At 44.4% G+C, this 20157-nt stretch overlaps 1 protein-coding gene across 3 annotated transcripts in view; it reads right to left on the bottom strand.

Annotated features, from left to right (window-relative positions):
- OCLN (occludin) overlaps positions 1 to 14991 on the bottom strand; it is a 64392-nt gene extending 49401 nt beyond the window's left edge. Inside the window, exons 1-3 of one of the 3 annotated variants that reach the window (XM_059418025.1) lie at positions 14902 to 14991; positions 5961 to 6073; positions 694 to 1369 (exon numbers count right to left, since the gene is read on the bottom strand). In XM_059418025.1, the coding sequence (XP_059274008.1) occupies positions 694 to 1369; positions 5961 to 6010 (726 nt within the window). In that variant the 5' untranslated portion in view covers positions 6011 to 6073; positions 14902 to 14991. Of the gene's footprint in view, positions 1 to 693; positions 1370 to 5960; positions 6074 to 13097; positions 13267 to 14671; positions 14801 to 14901 lie in introns of those variants that run through there. The other 2 variants (XM_059418023.1, XM_059418024.1) reach the window with 2 other exon arrangements.
- Between the last annotated feature and the right edge of the window lie 5166 nt (positions 14992 to 20157).

The raw sequence follows: 20157 nt of genomic DNA, 5'->3' as shown, positions 1-20157 counted from the left end.
ATGAAAGCACAGATTACTTAAATAAAACTTCAAAAAAAAAAAAAAAAAAGAAAAGAAAGAAGCCAATCATAAAATGCCACATATTGTATGATTTTGTATATATGAAATATCCAGAATAGGCAAATGTATAGAATACGATTAGCGGTCACCTAGATCTGGGAAGGGTTAGAGAAAAAAGTTACCGCTAATTCGTATGGGGTTTTTGTTGAGGCTACTGAAAATTCTAAAACTGATGATGGTGATGGCTGCACAACTCTGAATATACTTAGATTACTGAACCAAACTTTAAGTGAATGAATTATATGGTATGTTAATAGTATCTTTGTTTTTTTTAAGATTTCATTTATTTATTGGACACAGAGAGAGAGATCACAAGTAGGCAGAGAGGCAGGCAGAGAAGAGAGGGGGAAGGAAGCTCCCTGCTGAGCAGAGAGCCTGATGCGGGGTTTGATCCCAGGACCCTGAGATCACCACCTGAGCCGAAGGCAGAGGCTCAACCCACTGAGCCACCCAGGCGCCCCTGTTAATAGTATTGTAATAATGACACCCAGCCCCTCTACAGATTCTGATCTAAATACAAGTGACACCTTGTCAGCTATATTTTTTCAAAGTTCCCCCAAGTGATTCTATTAAGCATCCCGAGAGCCTCTACCCAAAGCCTCTACCCAAAGCCAGGACAAAAACCATCCATACCTCTTGGGGATCCACCACACAGTAGTGATACAGATACTGATCCATGTAGATCCCAGTAGCTGTAGACGCATAATACTGGTTGCAGAGGGCATATATCTGTGTACTGTATATAGACCCAGAAGCCTGGGCAGTTGGGTTGACTCCCATTATGTAGACAATGGTAGCGATAAACATCATGACACCCAGGATAGCACTCAGTATTATGACGGTCAAGTAGTATCTTCTTGTCCTAGATATGTCAGATCGTATAACGCTGGTAACAAATACCACCAATGCGGCAATGAAACAAAAGGCTGCCATGGCCAGGAGGAAGCCCTTTGCTGCTCTTGGATCGGTGTAGCCTCCATAGCCATAACCATAATTATAACCATATGCATAGCCACCTCCATAGCTACCAAAGCCACTGCTATAAGGGTAGCCTAGTCCGCCACCCAGTAAGCCAGTTCCATAGCCTCGATCCCAGGCAAGTGTGGAGGCAACACAGGCAAATATGGCGATGCACATCACAATAATGAGCATAGACAGAATCCGAATGACTCCTGGAGGAGAGGTCCATTTGTAGAAGTGAAGAATTTCATCTTCTGGGTAGAAAGAGTACGCCGGCTGAGAGAGCATGGGTCGGACGTGCATGTCTCCACCATAGACATCATTGCTTGGTGCATAATGACTGGGTTTGCTGAAATGCACATGAAAACACTTTCAAGTTAATACCATTTGGAGGCAGCAGAAAGAACACAGAATGTACATGGAATAATTTAAACCAGCCACTGGCCAAAAAAAAAAAAAAAATAACCTGTTAGTACTACGTCACTACAATGGGACACTTTATGTTCCCCAAATTCAAATATCGACATCTTAAGTCCCAATGTAATGGTATTAGAAGTATGGCCTAACTAGATTCTGAGCTAGAGTGCTCATGAATGGGAACAGTGCCTTCACAAAGGAGATCCCAGGAACGGTCTCGCCCCTTCTACCATGTGAGGATACAGGAAGTCGGCAGTCTGGGGTGCCTGGGTGACTCAGGGGGTGGGGGTCTAAAGAAGTCCACAGTCTGCAACCCAGAAGAGAATGCTCCCTAGAACCTGACCACACTGGTACCTTATCTTGGACTTCCAGTCTCTAGAACTGTGAGTGAGTGAGTGAGTAAGGAGGAGGAAGGAAGGAAAAGAAAAGACAGAAGAAAGAAAAGAGAGAGAAAGGAAGGAAGGAAAATAAATAAATAAATGGAGGGAGGGAGAAAATGGAAGGAAGGACGGAAGGAAGGAATTCATGTTGTTTACATGCTACCCAGTGTGTGGTACTTTTTATAGCACCCTGAAGCTACTGAGACACCTGAAGCTACTGAGACACCTTCACTGAACAGTAAAGGTTTCTGTGTATCAGAATCACCTGAAGGGCTTGTTTAAACATAGATTGTTGGTCTCCAACCCCAAGTTGCTGATTCTGCAAATCTGGGGCAGGACAAGTTTCCAGATGCTGCTGCTGCTGCCAGTCTGGGAACCATACATTGAGAACGACAGCTCTTAAGTTCTATGGACTAGAGGTTCTCGAATCTTCTACCTACGAGAATCACCTGGGGAATCTGTAGAATGCCCAGATGGAGCACTCCATCTCCAGTAAAACTGTAACCCCTGGGGAGGGGACCCAGGCAGTTCAGAACAATGATGTTAACCCTTTGGCTTGTGTGAGGTGAGACCAGTGCATTCAGATACAACACCTACAGTGGCCCACGCAGTGTCACATCCAATTTCTGGCAGCCTCACTCTCTTACCTGAGAAAGCACATTCATTCATTTATTCACATGACAGCTATTTACTGGAGCTGCTGGGCTGGTGTGGGGGGGGCACTGTGCCAAGTACTGACGACACAACAATCAACGCAAGTGTCTCAACCCAGCCCCCCAATCCAGGTTAGTCTCTTTGAAGGCAGTAAGACATTAAACAAATCACTACATGATCTCCAGTTAGTTATGGTAAGAGCTACAAGATATATCGGATATTCACTGAGGGCTCATCAGGGTGATGCCTATTAACTTGTCAACTCTAGTGACATAATCATAAACTCGCTGGAGACAGATACGTTGATGTGTGGCATGCAGAATCTAAGAAATGTGGGTCCGGGCAGAGCAGAATTCAATTCTCAAACTGACCTCATCCTCTTTGGTTTTTGCCATTATTTCCTTGGTCTGCTTCTCTGTTTCCAAAGCAAGACATCCTACAACTGGGTGCTGCCACAAGAATTCAAGGAAAAGGAGAAACTGGAAAGAACTCTGACATGCTGGTCTTTGAAAATGTCACATGAAAATTCCATAACTCATTCTACTTGGTTATTTGGGATGTCTCTATCTGGAGTTGTCACGAACAGTGTAGCTCTGGGCATCCTGAACATGTGTCCTCACAAACACAAGTACTTCTTTTTCTACGGTATATATCCAGGAGAATTTTTGAGTCAATTTTTTTTTTTTTTACCTTCCACTCTGAGACAACATCGAGGTGTTTTCCAAAATGATTACAGCACTTTTTTAAATGATTCTATCATTTAAAATCCCACTGACACTGTAACATTCAGAGAAGCATTGTTTATGAGATCCTGAAACTGGAAAATAGTCCAAATATCTACCTAGAGAGGAACAGGTACCTGTAACATAGCCACAGACGGAATGCTACAGAGATGATGAGCTAATACAGCAGCCACTGGCTACATGATTTACTGAACACCTGACATATACCTTGTCCAAACTGAGATGTGCTATTAAGTATAAAATACTTAGTAATTCTAGTATAAAAAAAGAAATGCAGGGGTTCCCGGGGGGCTCAGTCAGTTAAGCATCAGACTCTTGGTTTCAACTCAGGTCATGATCTCAGGGTCATGAGATCAAGCCCCATGTTGGGCTCTGCACTGAGCAGGGAGCCGCTTAAGATTCTCTATCCTCGGGGCGCCTGGGTGGCTCAGCTGGTTAAGCCACCGCCTTTGGCTCGGGTCACGGCCCGAGTCCTGGGATGGAGTCCCACATGGGGCTTCCTCTGCTCTGCGGGGAGCCTGCTTCTCCCTCTCCCTCAGCCTTTCCCCCTGCTTGTGCTCTCTTTCTCTCTCTGTCAAATAAATAAATAAAATCTTTAAAAAAAAAAAAAAGAAAAGAAAGAAGAAAACAAAATTACACATATGGTTCATGTTTGTTTGTTTTTTTAAATTTTTATTTATTTATTTTAAAGAGCAAGGGTATGGGGGGGCAGGCAGGGAGCAGGCAGAGAGGGAGAAGCGGACTCCCCACTGAGCAGGGAGCCCAATGCAAGGCTCAATCCCAGGACCCCAAGATCATGACCTTAACCAACTGAGACACCCGGGCACCCCTCACATTTTATTTCTATGGTAGTCCTTTGAAGCAAAGAAAGTTTAATAACGAAGTAAAACTGAAATGTACTGTTTAGGATAAAACAGTAAAAAAAAAAAAAGAAAATGAAAAAGAGCAAGTGATAACCATATGTAAGAACAGCAGTTTCCAGGGAAAGGTGGGGACACATAGAAGGGCTTGGAGGTGTTCTATTCTTGACCTATATGATGATCTTGCTTTGACTTTATTCATCGTTTCATATACAGGTCCTGTGCTGTTTTCTATATGTGCGTTATATTTCATCAATGTTTACAAAAGCAACACAAAATAAGTTTCGGGTTCATGGAGCACTACTCAATTACTATATTTTCTAGCATAACGTAAGGACCACATCTTCATGAACAACTGTGTCCCTACAATGCTCAGGTATTAATCAAGAGGCAATGTAACGGGGCGCCTGGGTGGCTCAGTGGATTAAGCCGCCGCCTTCGGCTCAGGTCATGATCTCAGTGTCCTGGGATCGAGCCCCGCATCGGGCTCTTTGCTCAGCGGGAGCCTGCTTCTCTCTCTCTCTCTGCCTGACTCTCCGCCTACTTGTGATTTCTCTCTCTGTCAAATAAATAATAAATAAAATCTTTAAAAAAAAAAAAAAAAAAAAAAAGAGGCAATGTAACAGGAGCACAATTCCTACCATAGCTGAGGTATCGAAGAGCTGAGGCTACAAACTACTTAAAGGAAAAAAATCTCTGCAACAAATTTAAAAATTTTCACTATTAAATTTCCAAATGACTAGGGATGCCAAGAACCCTTAACTTCGCTTCTTTTTTTATATAATGGCAAGAATCACTCTTAAAACTGACAATGTGGGGGCACCTGGGTGGCTCAGTGGGTTAAAGCCTCTGCCTTCAGCTCAGGTCATGATCCCAGGGTCCTGGAATCGAGCCCCGCATCAGGCTCTCTGCTCAGTGGGGAGCCTGCTTCCCCTTCTCTCTCTCTGCCTGCCTCTCTGACTACTTGTGATCTCTGTCAAATAAATAAATAAATAAAATCTTTAAAAAAAAAAAAAAAACCTGACAATTGGAGGGCCTCTGGGTAGCACAGTTAGTTAGGCAACTGCCTTCAGCTCAGGTCCCGGAGTCCGGGATCAAGTCCCACATAGGGCTCCCAGCTCCCAGCTCAAGATAAAATCTTAAAAAAAAATAAGTTAAAAAAAAAAAAAAAAAAAACTGACAATGTGGAAAACATTATGTCAAGTCAAAGAATCAGCCACAGAGGACCACATACTGCATGGTAACATGCACAGGAAAGGTGCAAAATGGACAAATCTAGAAACACAGAGAGATTCGTGACTGCCTAGTACCGGGAAGGTGGAGGGTGGGGGGGTGGGGTGATAAGTGAGTGGTAACTGGCAGTGGTTTCTTTGCGGGGGGTGGGGGGGTAATGAAAATGTTCTTAAATTGATGTGATGGCCGCACAGCTCTGTGACTATACTAAAACCCCTGAAGGGTCCATTCCAAATGGGTGAATTGCACCGTGTGTTACCACTATCTCAAAAAAGTATGAATTAAAGAATCGACAATGAGTCAGGGTTAGGATCAGTCACCTCAACGAAGCATTAATACAGAAGCTTCATACCATCTGTGAAAAAACAAAAAGGAATAAAGAGACACAAAAGTATCAGCCTAGACTATACAGAAGCAAACAACAGCAACAGGTGACAGCAGTTGCCTCTGCAGAGAAACGCGGGCATCCTGGATGTTAAGCTTCGGGGGAAACTCACTTCCGCTTTACACCCTTTGTTTCCATCTAAATTTACAAACACACGTTATTTTGCTATTCTTAACAGCAAACACTTAACAGATCAAAGTTTCACTTATATATATTTTTTACACGTGACAGGCTTAACAAAAAGAAAAAAAAGTGAAGCATTACTCACAATTCATCAGGTCTGTATGGAGGTGGACTTTCAAAAGGCCGCGACGACATGGCTGATGTCACTGATCACCTGCTCTTCAGGCACTGCCCCACAGCTCCCCAGAATAAACCGATCTGAGCAACGTAAGGAGGGTAATGGCATTACTGCTGAGCTCAGAGTTTCCTTGATTGCTAAGAAAACTAATGACACCAATCTCAAATAACTCCACACACCATGATTATTCCTCTTGTCCTTCTCACCGCCATCCTTACATCCTTACCTCCTTACATACCATTAATTCCTTGAGTACAGGGAATCACTGAGCATAGAACTACTCAGCCTGGTGGTCCTCACAGTACCAAGCACCATGCTCTGCACATCACTGGCAAATAAATTCTAACTTTAGGGGTGCCTGGGTGGCTCAGTGGGTTAAAGCCTCTGCCTTCAGCTCAGGTCATGATCCAAGGGTCCTGGGATCGAGCCCCGCATCGGCTATCTGCTTGGCAGGGAGCCTGCTTCCTCCTCTCTCTCTGCCTGCCTCTCTGCCTACTTGTGATCTCTGTCTGTCAAATAAATAAATTTTTAGATAAATAAATAAATAAAAATCTTGGAAACAAATCCTAACTTAAAAAAATATATATATTTTATTTATTTATTTGATAGAGATCACAAGGAGGCAGAGAGGCAGGCAGAGAGAGAGAGGGAAGCAGGCTCCCCGCAGAGCAGAGAGCCCGATGTGGGGCTCAATCCCAGGACCCTGGAACCATGACCTGAGCCGAAGGCAGAGGCTTTAACCCACTGAGCCACCCAGGCACCCTAGAAATCCTAACTTTAATTACTAAGCTGTAGTCATAAAAAATTCACAAAGTTTTTACAGCATAGGTTAAAAATAAAAACGGTATTTTCCAAATCGTTCCTTCGAAGAACAAGAAACGTAAAAAATAAGAAAATTTCTATAAATGTATTTACTGTTGTTGTTTTTTTTTTAAAGTTTGAGTAACACCATTTTTTAAAAAGTTTTATTTTTTGAGAGAGAGCAAGCGAGTACAGGCATGAGTAGTGGGAGGGGCAGAAGGAGCGGAAGAGGGAGAATCTCAAGGGAACTCCGTACTGAATGCAGAACCTGACATAGGGCTCAATCTCACCACCCTGAGAGCATGACCCTGAGATTATGACATGAGCAGAAATCAAGAGTCTGATGCTTAATCAACTGACTGAGCCACCCAGGCACCCCAATCAACAAGTAATTATTAAGTGCCTACCCTATACCATGGGAGTCTGTAGAAGTACTAGAGAAGGTCAGAGACAAAGAAAAAAAGCAACTACAACAGGCAGTTATTTAGTTATCAGGGATAACTATGTGATCAAGTGCAGTGCAGGGATAAGCAGAGGAGAAAGACCAAGACTTAAAGAAGAGGAGGAAGAAGCTGGGGGTGGGGGGGTGGGCAAGGAAGATCACTTGAGCAAGAGCTACAATCCAAGTATATTAAACTATGTATTTTTTCCTTTTAAAATAAAGTTTGCAGAAAAAAGGTATTATGTTAGGTAAATAAATTCAAACTCTCTAAATTCTGTTCCTTAGAATCAGTGACAATTATCCTCCACATCCTTATGGACAGTCAATTCCAAATTTCAAAATAAGATGTCGCCCAAATGTATATAAAACCTCAAAGATGGAAATATGTTGACTTGTTAGGAACACCAAGACAATTAGCGTGATTTTTCAAACACAGTGAGGGAAGACAAGTTCTTTAGTTTATTAAAAACAAAACAAAAAACTGTTTTACTGAGTATTAACATACCCAAAAAATGCACAAATCTTTAAGTGTACAGAGCTCTGAAACTAGCACCTAAATGCACATATAAATAGGCAACTTAAGCCATTAGCACGTTACAGTGTTGTGGAAGAGTAATAGAAGTCCAGACTGGCTTTCTAACTGATGTTCAAAAAAAGAACATTTAAAAAAAAAACTGAATTTAAACACTATTAGGGGCAACCTGAGTGGCTCAGACTGTTAAGCAACCCACTCTTTATTTCCACAGCTCAGGTTGGGACAGGGGGGTCCTGAGATGGAGCCCCTAGGGAGCCTCTGCTCTCAGCACAGGGTCTGCTTGAGATTCTCCCTCTGCCCCTCCCCCCAACTCATTAGCGCAAGGGCATGCACTAGCTCTCTGATTAATAAATCAATGGGTGCCTGGGTGGCTCAGCTCATGCCTTCTGGTCCTGGGATCAAGCCCCATATCTGGTTCCCTTCTGGAAGCCTGCTTCTCCCTCTCCCATTGCTGTTGCTTATATTCCCTCTCTTCCTGTGTCTCTGTCAAATAAATAAATAAAATCTTAATTTGTTTAAAGATTTTATTTATTTGACAGAGAGAAAGGGCACAAGTAGAGCAGTAAACGGTGGGAGAACGAGGCTTCCTGCCAGCAAGAAGCCTGATGCGGGACTCAATCCTAAGACCATGGAATCATGACCTGAGCTGAAGGCAGACGCTTAACCTACTGCCTTCGGCTCAGGTCATGATCCCAGGGTCATGGGATTGAGCCCCACATTGGGCTCTCTGCTCAGCAGGGAGCCTGCTTCCATCTCTCTCTGCCTGCCTCTCTGCCTACTTGTGATCTCTACCTGTCAAATAAACAAATAAATAATCTTAAAAAGAAAAAAGATAAACTGAATTTAAACACTATGAAATGTAGGACTCCAATTCTGAAGCTGAATGTCAAATGCTGACAAACGTTATCTTAACCCTTTTATAGCTATGGCTCACACATTCAAGACTATGCCAAAAAATTCCAGGCTCCATGGTATTTTTTTTTTTAATTTTATTTATTTATTTGAGAGAGAAAGAACAAGCGAGAGCATGAGAAGGGGTAAGGTCAGAGGGAGAAGCAGACTCCCTGCTGAGCAGGGAGCCCAATGTGGGACTCGATCCCAGGATTCCAGGATCATGACCTGAGCTGAAGGCAGTGGCTTAACCAACTGAGCCACCCAGGAGCCCTCAATGGTAGTTTTTTAAGTCATCTCTACACCCAACATGGGGCTTGAACTCACAACTCCAAGATCAAGAGTCGCATGCTCTACTGATTGAGCCAGCCAGCGGCCCCTCCATGGTAGTTTTCAGGAATTCTAAATTAATCCAGACTCAGGCTAAAGTTTAAATTTTGTCAAAAATCCAGATACCAAAACCTCTTTCCACAGTGCTATTTCAGGGATTCAGAGTTTAGTTATCATGCCTCCTCTATTACCAAAGATTTTATATTGTGTAGCAAGTAATTTTAGGAAGTTTATCAAAACAAGGCACACCATATTGACTTCATTTCATTTTTTTAGAAGGTTACCAAACTGGCAGATGAAGCCCAAGAATCTTGAGCACATCCCCGTGCACAGACACTCCTCTAGAACTGAAAAATGGAATGTAAATATGATAAAAGAACAGACCATTCATGATCCCAGCCTCCTGGGACTGACTCCTACACCTGGGGCTCTTTGCTCAGCAGGGAGCCTGCTTCTCCCTCTGTCTGCCATTCCCCCTGCTTTTGCTCCTGTTTGCTAGCTCCGTCACTCTGACAAATGAAATCCTAAAATAAAACACAAAAAAACTTGGACCATTTATGTCCACCTAAAGGGAAGTTGCTTTGGTGACCACAGATGAGGTGGGCAAGCTTATCCAGATTTGCAGCTGACAAAACACTATAAAGGATAACCAACCCACTGGCTTCAAGTATATCAAATTCTCCGCAGGGCCAGACTGACGGATTAAAACAAACCTAGCGGTTTTAAAGGCTCACTGTGAGAGGACAAATTCTACTTCTCTTCCTTGAACCTCACTACCCTACTTTGCCAAAGGGCAGGGGATAAGCCTGACCTCTAGGCTGAAATAATTAAGATAATATATTAAGGAAGATGAGCAAAAGCATACACAGCAAGGTGGTTATCTTGAAAGTGAGACATTCCAGTGTTCAGGCACTTGGGTACATTGTATTCATTTTCAAATACTGGTAGCACAAATAAACATGTTACAAAAGGAGGCTTAATTTTTAAAAAGGCATTTCCTTGGTGAGAATTTCAACAAACTTAACAAGTTATCCCAAACTCTGGCAGTATTATTCACAAACAGTGCTTCCATCTAGGAATGCTACACTTTATTTTTTTTTTTTAAGATTTTTATTTATTTGACAGAAAGATCACAAGTAGCCAAGAGAGGCAGGCAGAGAGAGAGAGAAGGAAGCAGGCTCCCTGTTGAGCAGAGAGCCCAATGTGGGACTTGATCACAGCACCCTGGGACCATGACCTGAGCAGAAGGCAGAGGTTTAACCCACTGAGCCACCCAGGCGCCCCAGAATGCTACACTTTAAAAAATAAACCTGCATAACCATGAAATTTGTGCATCATGTGTCCCAACTAGGTGCCTGCCTGGAGGTGACTGACTGTTCAAGAACTAGAAAAACCCGGCTCCTGGGTGGCTTAATTGGTTATTAAGTGACTGCCTTCGGCTCAGGTCCTGATCCTGGAGTCACAAGATCGAGTCCCGCACTGGACTCCCTACTGAGCACGAAGTCTACTTCTCCCTTTGACAACCCCCCCCTCATGGTCTACACCGCAAATAAATAAATAAATAAAATCTTAAAAAGAACTAGAAAAACCATGTCTTAAGACAACTGATTGAAAAAACAGGAAATGTCTGGCCTGGTCAAATCAACATCAGATGGACCACCACAGCAACCTTCACGTATCTGCAGAGCTGTCTTTGTAGTCCTAGAAACCATTCTTTGAAGAAAAGATACCACAGGATCAGATTTCATGTCAATGTTAGGAAGCCTCTCCCTCACCCAGACTTCCCACACCCTTCAAAAATAACAAATAACAATTTTTATCTCAAGCCATGTATGCAAACCTTAAACTGTTTGATATCTGGGGAGGCTGAACTGAAGGAACTCTAATGTCTCCTTCAAGGCAGTCTGGGACATGCTTTCAGGATACAGCCACAGGGAAAAAAGAAAAGAAAAGAATCAACAAGAGACTGTTACCCAAACGCCAGCGGGACACTGTTAACATTATCCGCTCAATAAATGTACGTTGACTGAAGGATAAAATAAAAGGAATGAAGAGGATACAGGATCCAGCCTAAGGGGCTCAGTGGCCAAGGTCACAGTGCCCGAACCAAGCGGATGATAGAGACATAAGTCAAACAGGCAGGAGCAGAGTCAGGAGCAAAAAGGAAACAGCAGACTCTTCCTAAATATGTAAGGTTGACTGAAGTTAAAATATTAAAAAGTTCTCCCCTTGAAAATGTTTTTTTTTCCCCCCTGAAGATTTTATTTATTTATTTGACAGGCAGAGAATACAGTAGGCAGAGAGGCAGGAAGAAAGAGGAGAAAGCAGGCTTCCCGCTGAGCAGAGAGCCCGATAGGGGGCTTGCTTGATCCCAGGACCCTGAGATCATGACCCAAGCCGAAAGTAGAGGCTTAACCCACTGAGCAACCCAGGCGCCCCTCCCCTTGAAAATGTTTACTGGCTAAAGCTGTCCTAAATAGAAGTCTAAGCTAAGACAAAGAATTTTCTTCTGCCTGAAAACACTATGTCCCTGAATAATTCTTTAAAGCAATGGTCAGTAAAAGATAAATTTTATCATATCTAAGGAGAGCCTATTCCTTTTCAATCACATGCAGCAACGGTTAATTTGTCTTTATGAAGTTTTTTTAAAGTTGTGACTGGTACAAAATTTTCTATTTATATTTTAGCACATAATTAGTAAGTTGTCTAAAATTTTAAAATTAGGCAGATTTTAGGGCGCCTGGGTGGGTCAATGGGTTAAAGCCTCTGCCTTCAGCTCAGGTCATGATCTCAGGGTCCTGGGATCGAGCCCCATATTGGGCACTCTGCTCAGTGGGGAGCCTGCTTCCCCTCTCTCTCTGCCTGCCTCTCTGTCTACCTGTGATCTGTCTGTCGAATACATAAAAATCTTAAAAAAAAAATTGGGCAGATTTTGCAATAGAGGAGTTCTGTATTGGTAACTGTGTTTCAGATAAACTCTCCAAATGATTCTTAAGCACACCATGTGTTTCCAGCATAGCTGCCTAGATTAAAGGAGTCAATCCCAGGAGGGCCTTGATCTTGGCATTTCCTGTCTATAATGGGCAGGAACCAGCTGCTCAGATCTCACATCAAATATCCCCTCCTCAGAGGTGCCCTCCTGGAAGTCACCCACTTCATCCACCAAATCGTGTTTTTTCAGAACACCCCCCCCTACTAATTATTATTTTTTCTTTCTTTTTTAAAAATTTCTTAAACTGCCAGCATCTCCGCCCCAACTGGAATACAGCTTTTCTGTCTTGACCATCAATCACTCTTCTTCCTGATCCCTGATATAAAGTGTTGTGTGATCAATCAACATACGATTTATAAAACCCAACAGTTCATATTACAGTTGGGATTTCAATACAGCTGTGAATGCCTGTAAGTTCCTCACAATGCTAGCACTCAGTAAACATAATCCTTTAGTTTCGACCAAATTAGTTAAGTGCTTACAATCTGAAGGAGAGAAGAGAGTCAAACACACAACCATGAGGACATCATTTGGTAGTCTGTTGAAAAGCGGAATTCCAGTCTCACATCTGCCCAATGAATCCGAATCTATCTTAATAAGATCCCCAGGTGATTCATACCACAATCAAGGTTAGGAACCATGGGGTTAGGGGGCAGGGCAAGCCAAGAGGCTAAAACAAAAGTGTTAATAAAAATCCTCAGGGTCTTTTTACCCCCAGTATTTCCATAAATAATAACCTGGATGGAGAAAAAAAAAAAAAACTGCTAAGGACTCTAATCAAGGAAGCCTTTAAACGCAACTGCCTTCTGGCAGTCTCCTGGGCAGGTGAAAGATTTTATATCAATTAATTTGTGTGGTCAAAAGTAATCTTTGTTATTTTGAAAGGACAGTAATTCCAATTATCTTTAAAAGAAAACAGGAAGTTTACCATCACAGCAAACAAGAGGTGGAAATATTCTATGAGACCAGAGCGGCTAGTCAAAAGTAGAGTGATCCAGAAAAACCCCAAATCCTTCTAGTGCCGGAGTATCAAGGGCTGCTGCTTTTCTGGTATACCCTCCCCGATTAGCCAAAGCAGTTTTCAAGCCATACCATTTGTAATGTTTCCCCTACCTTCGTTTTCCCTTTGAAATGAAGTTCTAGTAAGATCTGCCTTTTAGAGTTGTCAGTATCACCAAATGATAAGAACAAAACTCTTGGCACAGTGTCGGGCTCTCAGTCAGGAGGCACTGCCCATCGTTTCCTTGAAATCTCGCCCTCCGCCTCTCCATCACTGAACCACGGTGGCACTAATAACTAAATAAATGCAAAAAAAAAACAAACCAAAAAAAAAAAAAAAAAAAAAAAAAAACACCCTACACAGAAGTGTTGCTTTGAGGAGACAGCTATTACTGTGGCTCCACCATTTACTATTCTAAAACACCAGAAAGAGAAAACAAAGATTCATTTGTACCGAGCAAAAGCAACACGGCTATACTGGGAATGGGCAGTTTGAGAAATCCACCTGCGCCTAGAAAGGACTAGTTTGCTGTTCCACCAAGCATCACCAGAAGTGCCTTCATGGGAAGGTTTCTCTTTTCCAGGGATCCCAATAATACACCTATTGTGCGTGAGGGCCACACACTAACCTGGCAGGCTGCCTCTGCCCGGCCCCGAGTCGTCTCCCAGGTGGGCAGTTTGCCCAGCCAGCCCCAGGGCCGGCCTGAGGATGCCCTGGCTTCTCGGGGTTATCGCTTTGCCCGGGACACAGGGGCTCGGAACTGCTCTTCCAGCCCCGAGGAGCAGAGGCCATTTTGGCCCCTCAACCCCGCTCTCCCCGCACACTTCCTCCGACGCAGGCAACATGTCGGCCGGCCCTGCCCCGTAGGTGTCTGAGCCCCGCGGCAGGTCCGCGTCGGTGCGCCGGGCCGGTGAGCGCCCGCGCGCGCCCAGCTGCGAAAGCCCCGAGGCAGGTCCGCCCACCCGGCCACGGCCTCTGGGTCACGGGTGAGAATCCGAAGCGTGAGCAGCTTCCCTCGAAGGCCAGCCTCGCTCGAAAATAAATCCCCGCCCCAGGCTTGAATCGACGCGGGCTCGCACAGCTCCCCACCAACTGGACGCCACACGGCCGGCCGGCCCACCCCGGGCGCTAGCAGTATTTCACGAAGACAGCCGGCCCCCGCGCCTCCCCCGCCCCGCGACACCCGAGGGGTGGGTCGGGGGGAATCGATGAGGTCCTGCCCCAGCCCCGGGATCCCAGCCGCCCGGCCAGCGAGCAGGCCCCCCGGCTGCAGCCGTCTGGCTCAGGCCCCCGGAGAAGCCGGGCGTGCGCCCCGCTCCCGAGCACCTCCCAGCATCGCTCCGGAGGGCTGAACGCGGGGCTCGGGAATCGCCCGCCCGCCCCCATCAAAGCGAAAAGGTGGGCGCGCTGCCGAGACGCAGGGAGAGCACCAAGCGTTTCCGCCGAAAAGAGCTGAACGGCCGCTCCAAGTGGCCCTTCGCCGAGGCAGCCTCCAAGTTAGACCAGTGCGGCTCCCCGGCCAGACCCGCTCCCTTGCGACTCCCGCCGGTCCCAGCCCAGAGCGAAACCGCCACCGAAACCAGCGTTGGGCGTCCTTCCCCGCGCCTCCCCTACCGGACCCGAGCCACGATCCCGCGCGGGTACTCTGAGGCTACCGCGCGCCCCCGGCGCCGCGCCCAACTCTCACCTACTCACGGCAGCCCCGCCGACCCTCCAAGGACCGCGGGAGCCCAAGAACGCGCTCGCTTGGCGAGCGCACCTGCCGGAGACTCGGCTAGGAATTCAGTCAGTCCTCTTCCACTCCTCCTCCTCCTCCCCCTCGCCCCCACCCACCACCCCGGCCGTCCTGCCCCCGGGCATGCGCACCAACGCCAGGCCGGTGCTGGAGGTCCGCGGCCCCGCGCACGGCCAGCTCACCTGTTGCACCCTGCGCGGGCCCCTGGGTGCTCTGGCTGGAGTCTCGCCGCCACCTGCAGGGGAAGGAGAAAGGGGGAGGAAGACGCCGGCGAGGAAGCGTGCTGTGGCCGTCCCCTCCCTCAGTGACCCATTCACCTGAAACTCGGATGGGAGGGGGAAGGGAGCGGTGGAGAAGGAGGCGGGAGGAACCAGCCCTTCTCCGCACACCCTTGCCGCGATCCCAGTTAAAGGAACAGCGCGGCCTTGGGGACTGAGCGTAGACGAGGCGCCCGGGCTCCGGGAGGGTGCGGGTGGCCCTGGCCCGCGCTGTGGCGCGCTCCGAACTCGGGAGGCTTCGGGTAGAACAGGGGAGTAGTTAGCGATCCCAGGCCAAGGGACGTCTGGAGGGGACTGACTGTTTGAAGAAGGTCCAAGGGTACTCAGCCCTCCGACGCGAAATGCCCCTCCTTACTTACCAATTTTCTGCTCCGAAAATTTGGTAAGATTTTGTTGGAAAGAAGCAGCCAGAAGTGGGAGATCTCAAAATTAAATTAAGGAACTGTTTCTGAATCTCTGGAGCCAGACAAGAAGACCATTACTCAGAGAGGTTAAATGAAGGTGAGAGATGATAGATGTTCTTGTTGGTAAATTTGCCATGAAAATAAAGTTCACACTGTAGTATCCATTATTTACAACTCAACGTCCTTTGCCGCGCCCCGAGATTTAAACTATTTAATATTCTCTTGGATGGGGGCGGGGGAGCCTAGTTCTGTGTGTTGTATTCTATTTCGTGATCTGGAGGTTAATTCCAAAGGAGTGTTCACTTAGGAAAATTCATCGTCTAACACATAGCATTGTGTATCTTTTTATATAGTATATTAATATACTATACTAAATTCCTCAAAATGTTAAAAATAGAATTACCTATTATCCAGCAATTACACTGCTAGGTATTTACCCACGGGATATAAAAATAGAGATTCAAAGAGATACATGCCCCCACCCCCCATGTTATAGAAGCATTATCAAGAATAGCCAAACTATGGAAAGGTCCAAAAGTCCATAGGTCCATACACTGATGAATGGATGAAATAGATGTGGTAAATATATATAGATACAGATATAGATATGTAGATATATGGATATAGATAGTATGGACTATTACTCAGCCATCAGAAAGAATGAAATCTTGACATTTGCAATGGCATGAATTGAGCTAGAGTGTATTATGCTAAGTGAGGTAAGTCATTCAGAGAAAGACAAATACCATAAATCTCACTAATCTGTGGAATTTAAGAAAGAAAACAGATGGGAAGGGGGAAAGGAAAAAAGAGAGAGAGAGAGGGAAACAAGTCATAAGAGACTTTTATGGACAGAGAACAAACTGAGGGTTGATGGAGGGAGGTGGGTGGTTGATGGGCTAGATGGGGGATGGGCATTCAGGAGGGCACTTGTGATGAGCACTGGGTATTGCATGTAAGTAATGAATCACTAAATCCTTCCCCAAAACCAATATTGTACTGTATGTTAACTGCCTAAAATTTAAATTAAAAACAAATAATAATAATTTTACTCCAAAATGTTACTATTTTAGTTATTGGCAATTTAACTATCTGCATTGAAGCCTAGAATTTCGGTTTCTTAAATTCCTGCTCTACTTTGTGCTTCAATCTGGAATGTCAGCATTGCTAATTAATTTATGTTCAATCCCACCCATTTCCCTGCCTTTAACTGCATGGTTAGAGATGTGACTCTCCCATACATTAGATCTTTAGGTACAATTCAATCCTTAAGGAAGTAAAAGCATTATGTAAATATAAGGGATTTGAAATGATGACAGCCTTAATGGGTAGTTAATCTAATTTTGTGTGTGTGTGTGTGCGCGTGTGAGCGTGTGTGTGTAAATCATTGCTACAATTATTTTAGCATGACCATGTAGTTTTTGAATGATGCAGTTTAAATTAGTGTTCTTAACACTGGGGAAGTCAGGTTAATCCTCTTAATGTTCTGCTGTCAGATTACTGAAATCTCCAAACATTCCATTCAGTTTATAATTAAACAAGGGAACATTTCCTAATAATCTCAGACTTATAAACACACATCTATTATTTTATAGTGTACTTTGAGATGTTCTGAAGAGAACTGAGAATTTTCTTCCACTTTTTAAAACTTGAAATATTTTTCACAGGCCATAAACTTCACCCTGAATTTTAAAGATTTTATTTATTTATTTGACAGAGAGAAATCACAAGTACACTGAGAGGCAGGCAGAGAGAGAGAGAGAGAAAGAAGCAGGCTCCCTGCTGAGCAGAGAGCCCGATGCGGGACTCGATCCCAGGACCCTGAGATCATGACCTGAGCCAAAGGCAGCGGCCTAACCCACTGAGCCACCCAGGCGCCCCCACCCTGAATTTTAAAGCATGCATACAAGTCAGTGGCTTTTCCTGTATTCTCAAGATTGTATAATTACTACCACAGTCTAACTCCAGAAATCTCGGGTCCATCAGTAGTCACTCCCATTGCCTCTTGTCTCCAGACCCTGGCAACCACTACCCTACTTTCTGTCTCTACTGATTTGCCCATTCTGGACATTTTATATGAATGGATAATACAATATGTGACCTTCTGTGTCTAAGAATAGCACAATGTTTTCAAGATTCATTCATGTTGTACCTGCCAGTACTCCATTCCTTCTTTTTTTTAAAGATTTTATATATTTCGGGCAGCTGGGTGACTTAGTTGTTTAGGCTCTGCCTTCAGCTCAGGTCATGATCCCTGGGTCCCTGGGATTTTCACTGTTTCTCTCTGTGTTGAATAAATAAAATCTTTTAAAAATATTTTTTAAAGATTTTATTTATTTACTTGACAGAGAAAGAGAGCAAGCGAGTACAAGCAGGGAGAACAGCAGAGGGAGAGGGAGAAGCAGGCCCTCCACTGAGCAGAAGCCCCACCCTGGGCTCTATCCCAGGACTCTGAGATCATGACCTGAGCCAAAGGCACACACTTAACTGACTGAGCCACCCAGGTGCTCCACTCCATTCCTTTTTATGGCTGAATAATATTCCATCACATGGACATGACATACCACATTTTGTTTAAACTTTCATCAATTGATGGACATCTGGGTTATTTCTATTTTCTGGCTATTATCAATAATGCCACTATGAACACGCATGTTCAAGTGTTTGTGTGGACGTATGTTTTCAATTTCCTTGGGTGAATTAAGTTTTTATTTATTTATTTTTAAGATTTTATTTATTCATTTGACAGACAGAGATCACAAGGAGGCAGCGAGGCAGGCAGAGAGAGAGGGGGAAGCAGGCTCCCTGCTGAGCAGAGAGCCCAATGCGAGGCTCGATCCCAGGACCCTGGGATCATGACCCAAGCTGAAGGCAGAGGCTTTAACCCACTCAGCCACCCAGGTGCCCCTGAATCAAGTTTTTTAATTAAACTTTTTATCATTTTAAGAGACCAACTTATGCATAGAATGTTATTTTTCTTATTCCCACACTAAACCTAAACACAAAGGCATCTGTTAGGATGGAAGGTGAGTTCCCATATTTTATTTGCTTCCTTGGCAAATTCATTCATTCAACCACCTTTTCTGAGGGCCCACCACATGAACAGTAGTGAACCAAATCCAGAAATCCCGGTCTTTGGGAAGCTTACATTCTAGTTACTGCCTAATTTATGAAGATGAAATAATCAGATTTTTAAGGTGAACTGTGTGAATTAGTAAGTTTTATTCACATTTTTAACTACAAAATGGCAATTTCATATGGTTCAATTTGATAGCTAAATTTCTATTGGAATATTATGTAGTATTTTTATTCCATTCAAGTTAATTTCCTAGACAATGCTGACAACATTGAAAAAAAATTTTTTTAATTTTATTTATTTATTTGATAGACAGATCACAAGTAGGCAGGCAGAGAGAGAGGAGGAAGCAGGCTCCCTGCTGAGCAGAGAGCCCGATGCAGGGCTCGATCCCAGGACCCTGAGATCATGACCTGAGCCAAAGGCAGAGGCTTTAACCCACTGAGCCACCCAGGTGCCCCAACATTGAAAAAATTTAAAAATATTTTTCTCTTAGCTATTTTCTTTTTTTTTTTAATATTTTATTTATTTATTTGACAGAGATCACAAGTAGGCAGAGAGGCGGGCAGAGATAGAGGAAGAAGCAGGCTCCCTCCCGATGTGGGGCTCGATCCCAGGACCCTGGGATCATGATCTGAGCCGAAGGCAGAGGCTTAACCCACTGAGCCACCCAGGCGCCCCTCTTAGCTATTTCTAATGGGGTGTGTTTAGGTAGTAGTTGAAAATGTTCAGAAAGGGGCGCCTGGGTGGCTCAGTGGTTTAAGCCTCTGCCTTCAGCTCGGGTCATGATCTCAGTGCCGCATCGGGCTCTCTGCTCGGCAAGGAGCCTGCTTCCCCCTCTCTCTCTGCCTCCCTCTCTGCCTGCTTGTGATCTCTCTCTGTCTATCAAATAAATAAATAAAATCTTAAAAAAAAAAAAGAAAGAAAATGTTCAGAAAGAAAAGCCAGCCTGAAAACTAAGACATCATCTGTCAATAGCGAGATAGTTTGTTGAATGCTATATGAGGCCATGCTCAATGTAATCATGTTCTGTAATCACAAATTGTAGCAAAGCTTTGTTTTTAATCAAATATTCCTTCCCAGCAACTCAGTAATGTTTTCAACTATCATACACTTTTGAACATTATTTGAGGAAAATTCTCATGACTCAGAAACAAAGTAAATATTATTCCCAGAAGACCTACGATTAGAAACTTGTTGATTTAACATGCAGCCAAATGAATGATAAGATTTTAAAAACCAGTTTTTCTTCCCTTTTTTTTTTTTAATCTAAAGGAGAAAGTTCAGAGCTCAGAATATGGTCAGAAATTTGGGCTGAGGGCACCTGGGCGACTCAGTTGGTTAAGTGACAGCCTTCGTCTCCCATCATGATCTTGTAGTCCTGGGATCCACTCATCGGGGAGTCTGCTTCTCTCTCTGACCCTCCCCCTTTTCATGTTGTCTTCCTCATTCTCTCTCTCAAATAAAAAATAAAAAAAAATTAAATTAAAAAAAAAAGAGGGGCGCCTGGGTGGCTCAGTGGGTTAAGCCGCTGCCTTCGGCTCAGGTCATGATCTCAGGGTCCTGGGATCGAGCCCCACGTCGGGCTCTCTGCTCAGCGGGGAGCCTGCTTCCCTCTCTCTCTCTCTTTCTCTGCCTGCCTCTCTGCCTACTTGTGATCTCTGTCTGTCAAATAAATAA

The sequence above is a fragment of the Mustela nigripes genome, chromosome 12 (genome assembly GCF_022355385.1).
Source record: "Mustela nigripes isolate SB6536 chromosome 12, MUSNIG.SB6536, whole genome shotgun sequence".
Taxonomy (NCBI): Eukaryota; Metazoa; Chordata; class Mammalia; order Carnivora; family Mustelidae; genus Mustela; species Mustela nigripes.
The sequence above is the reverse complement of the archived record's forward strand: the minus strand, read 5'-3'. Positions and strand labels throughout refer to the sequence as shown.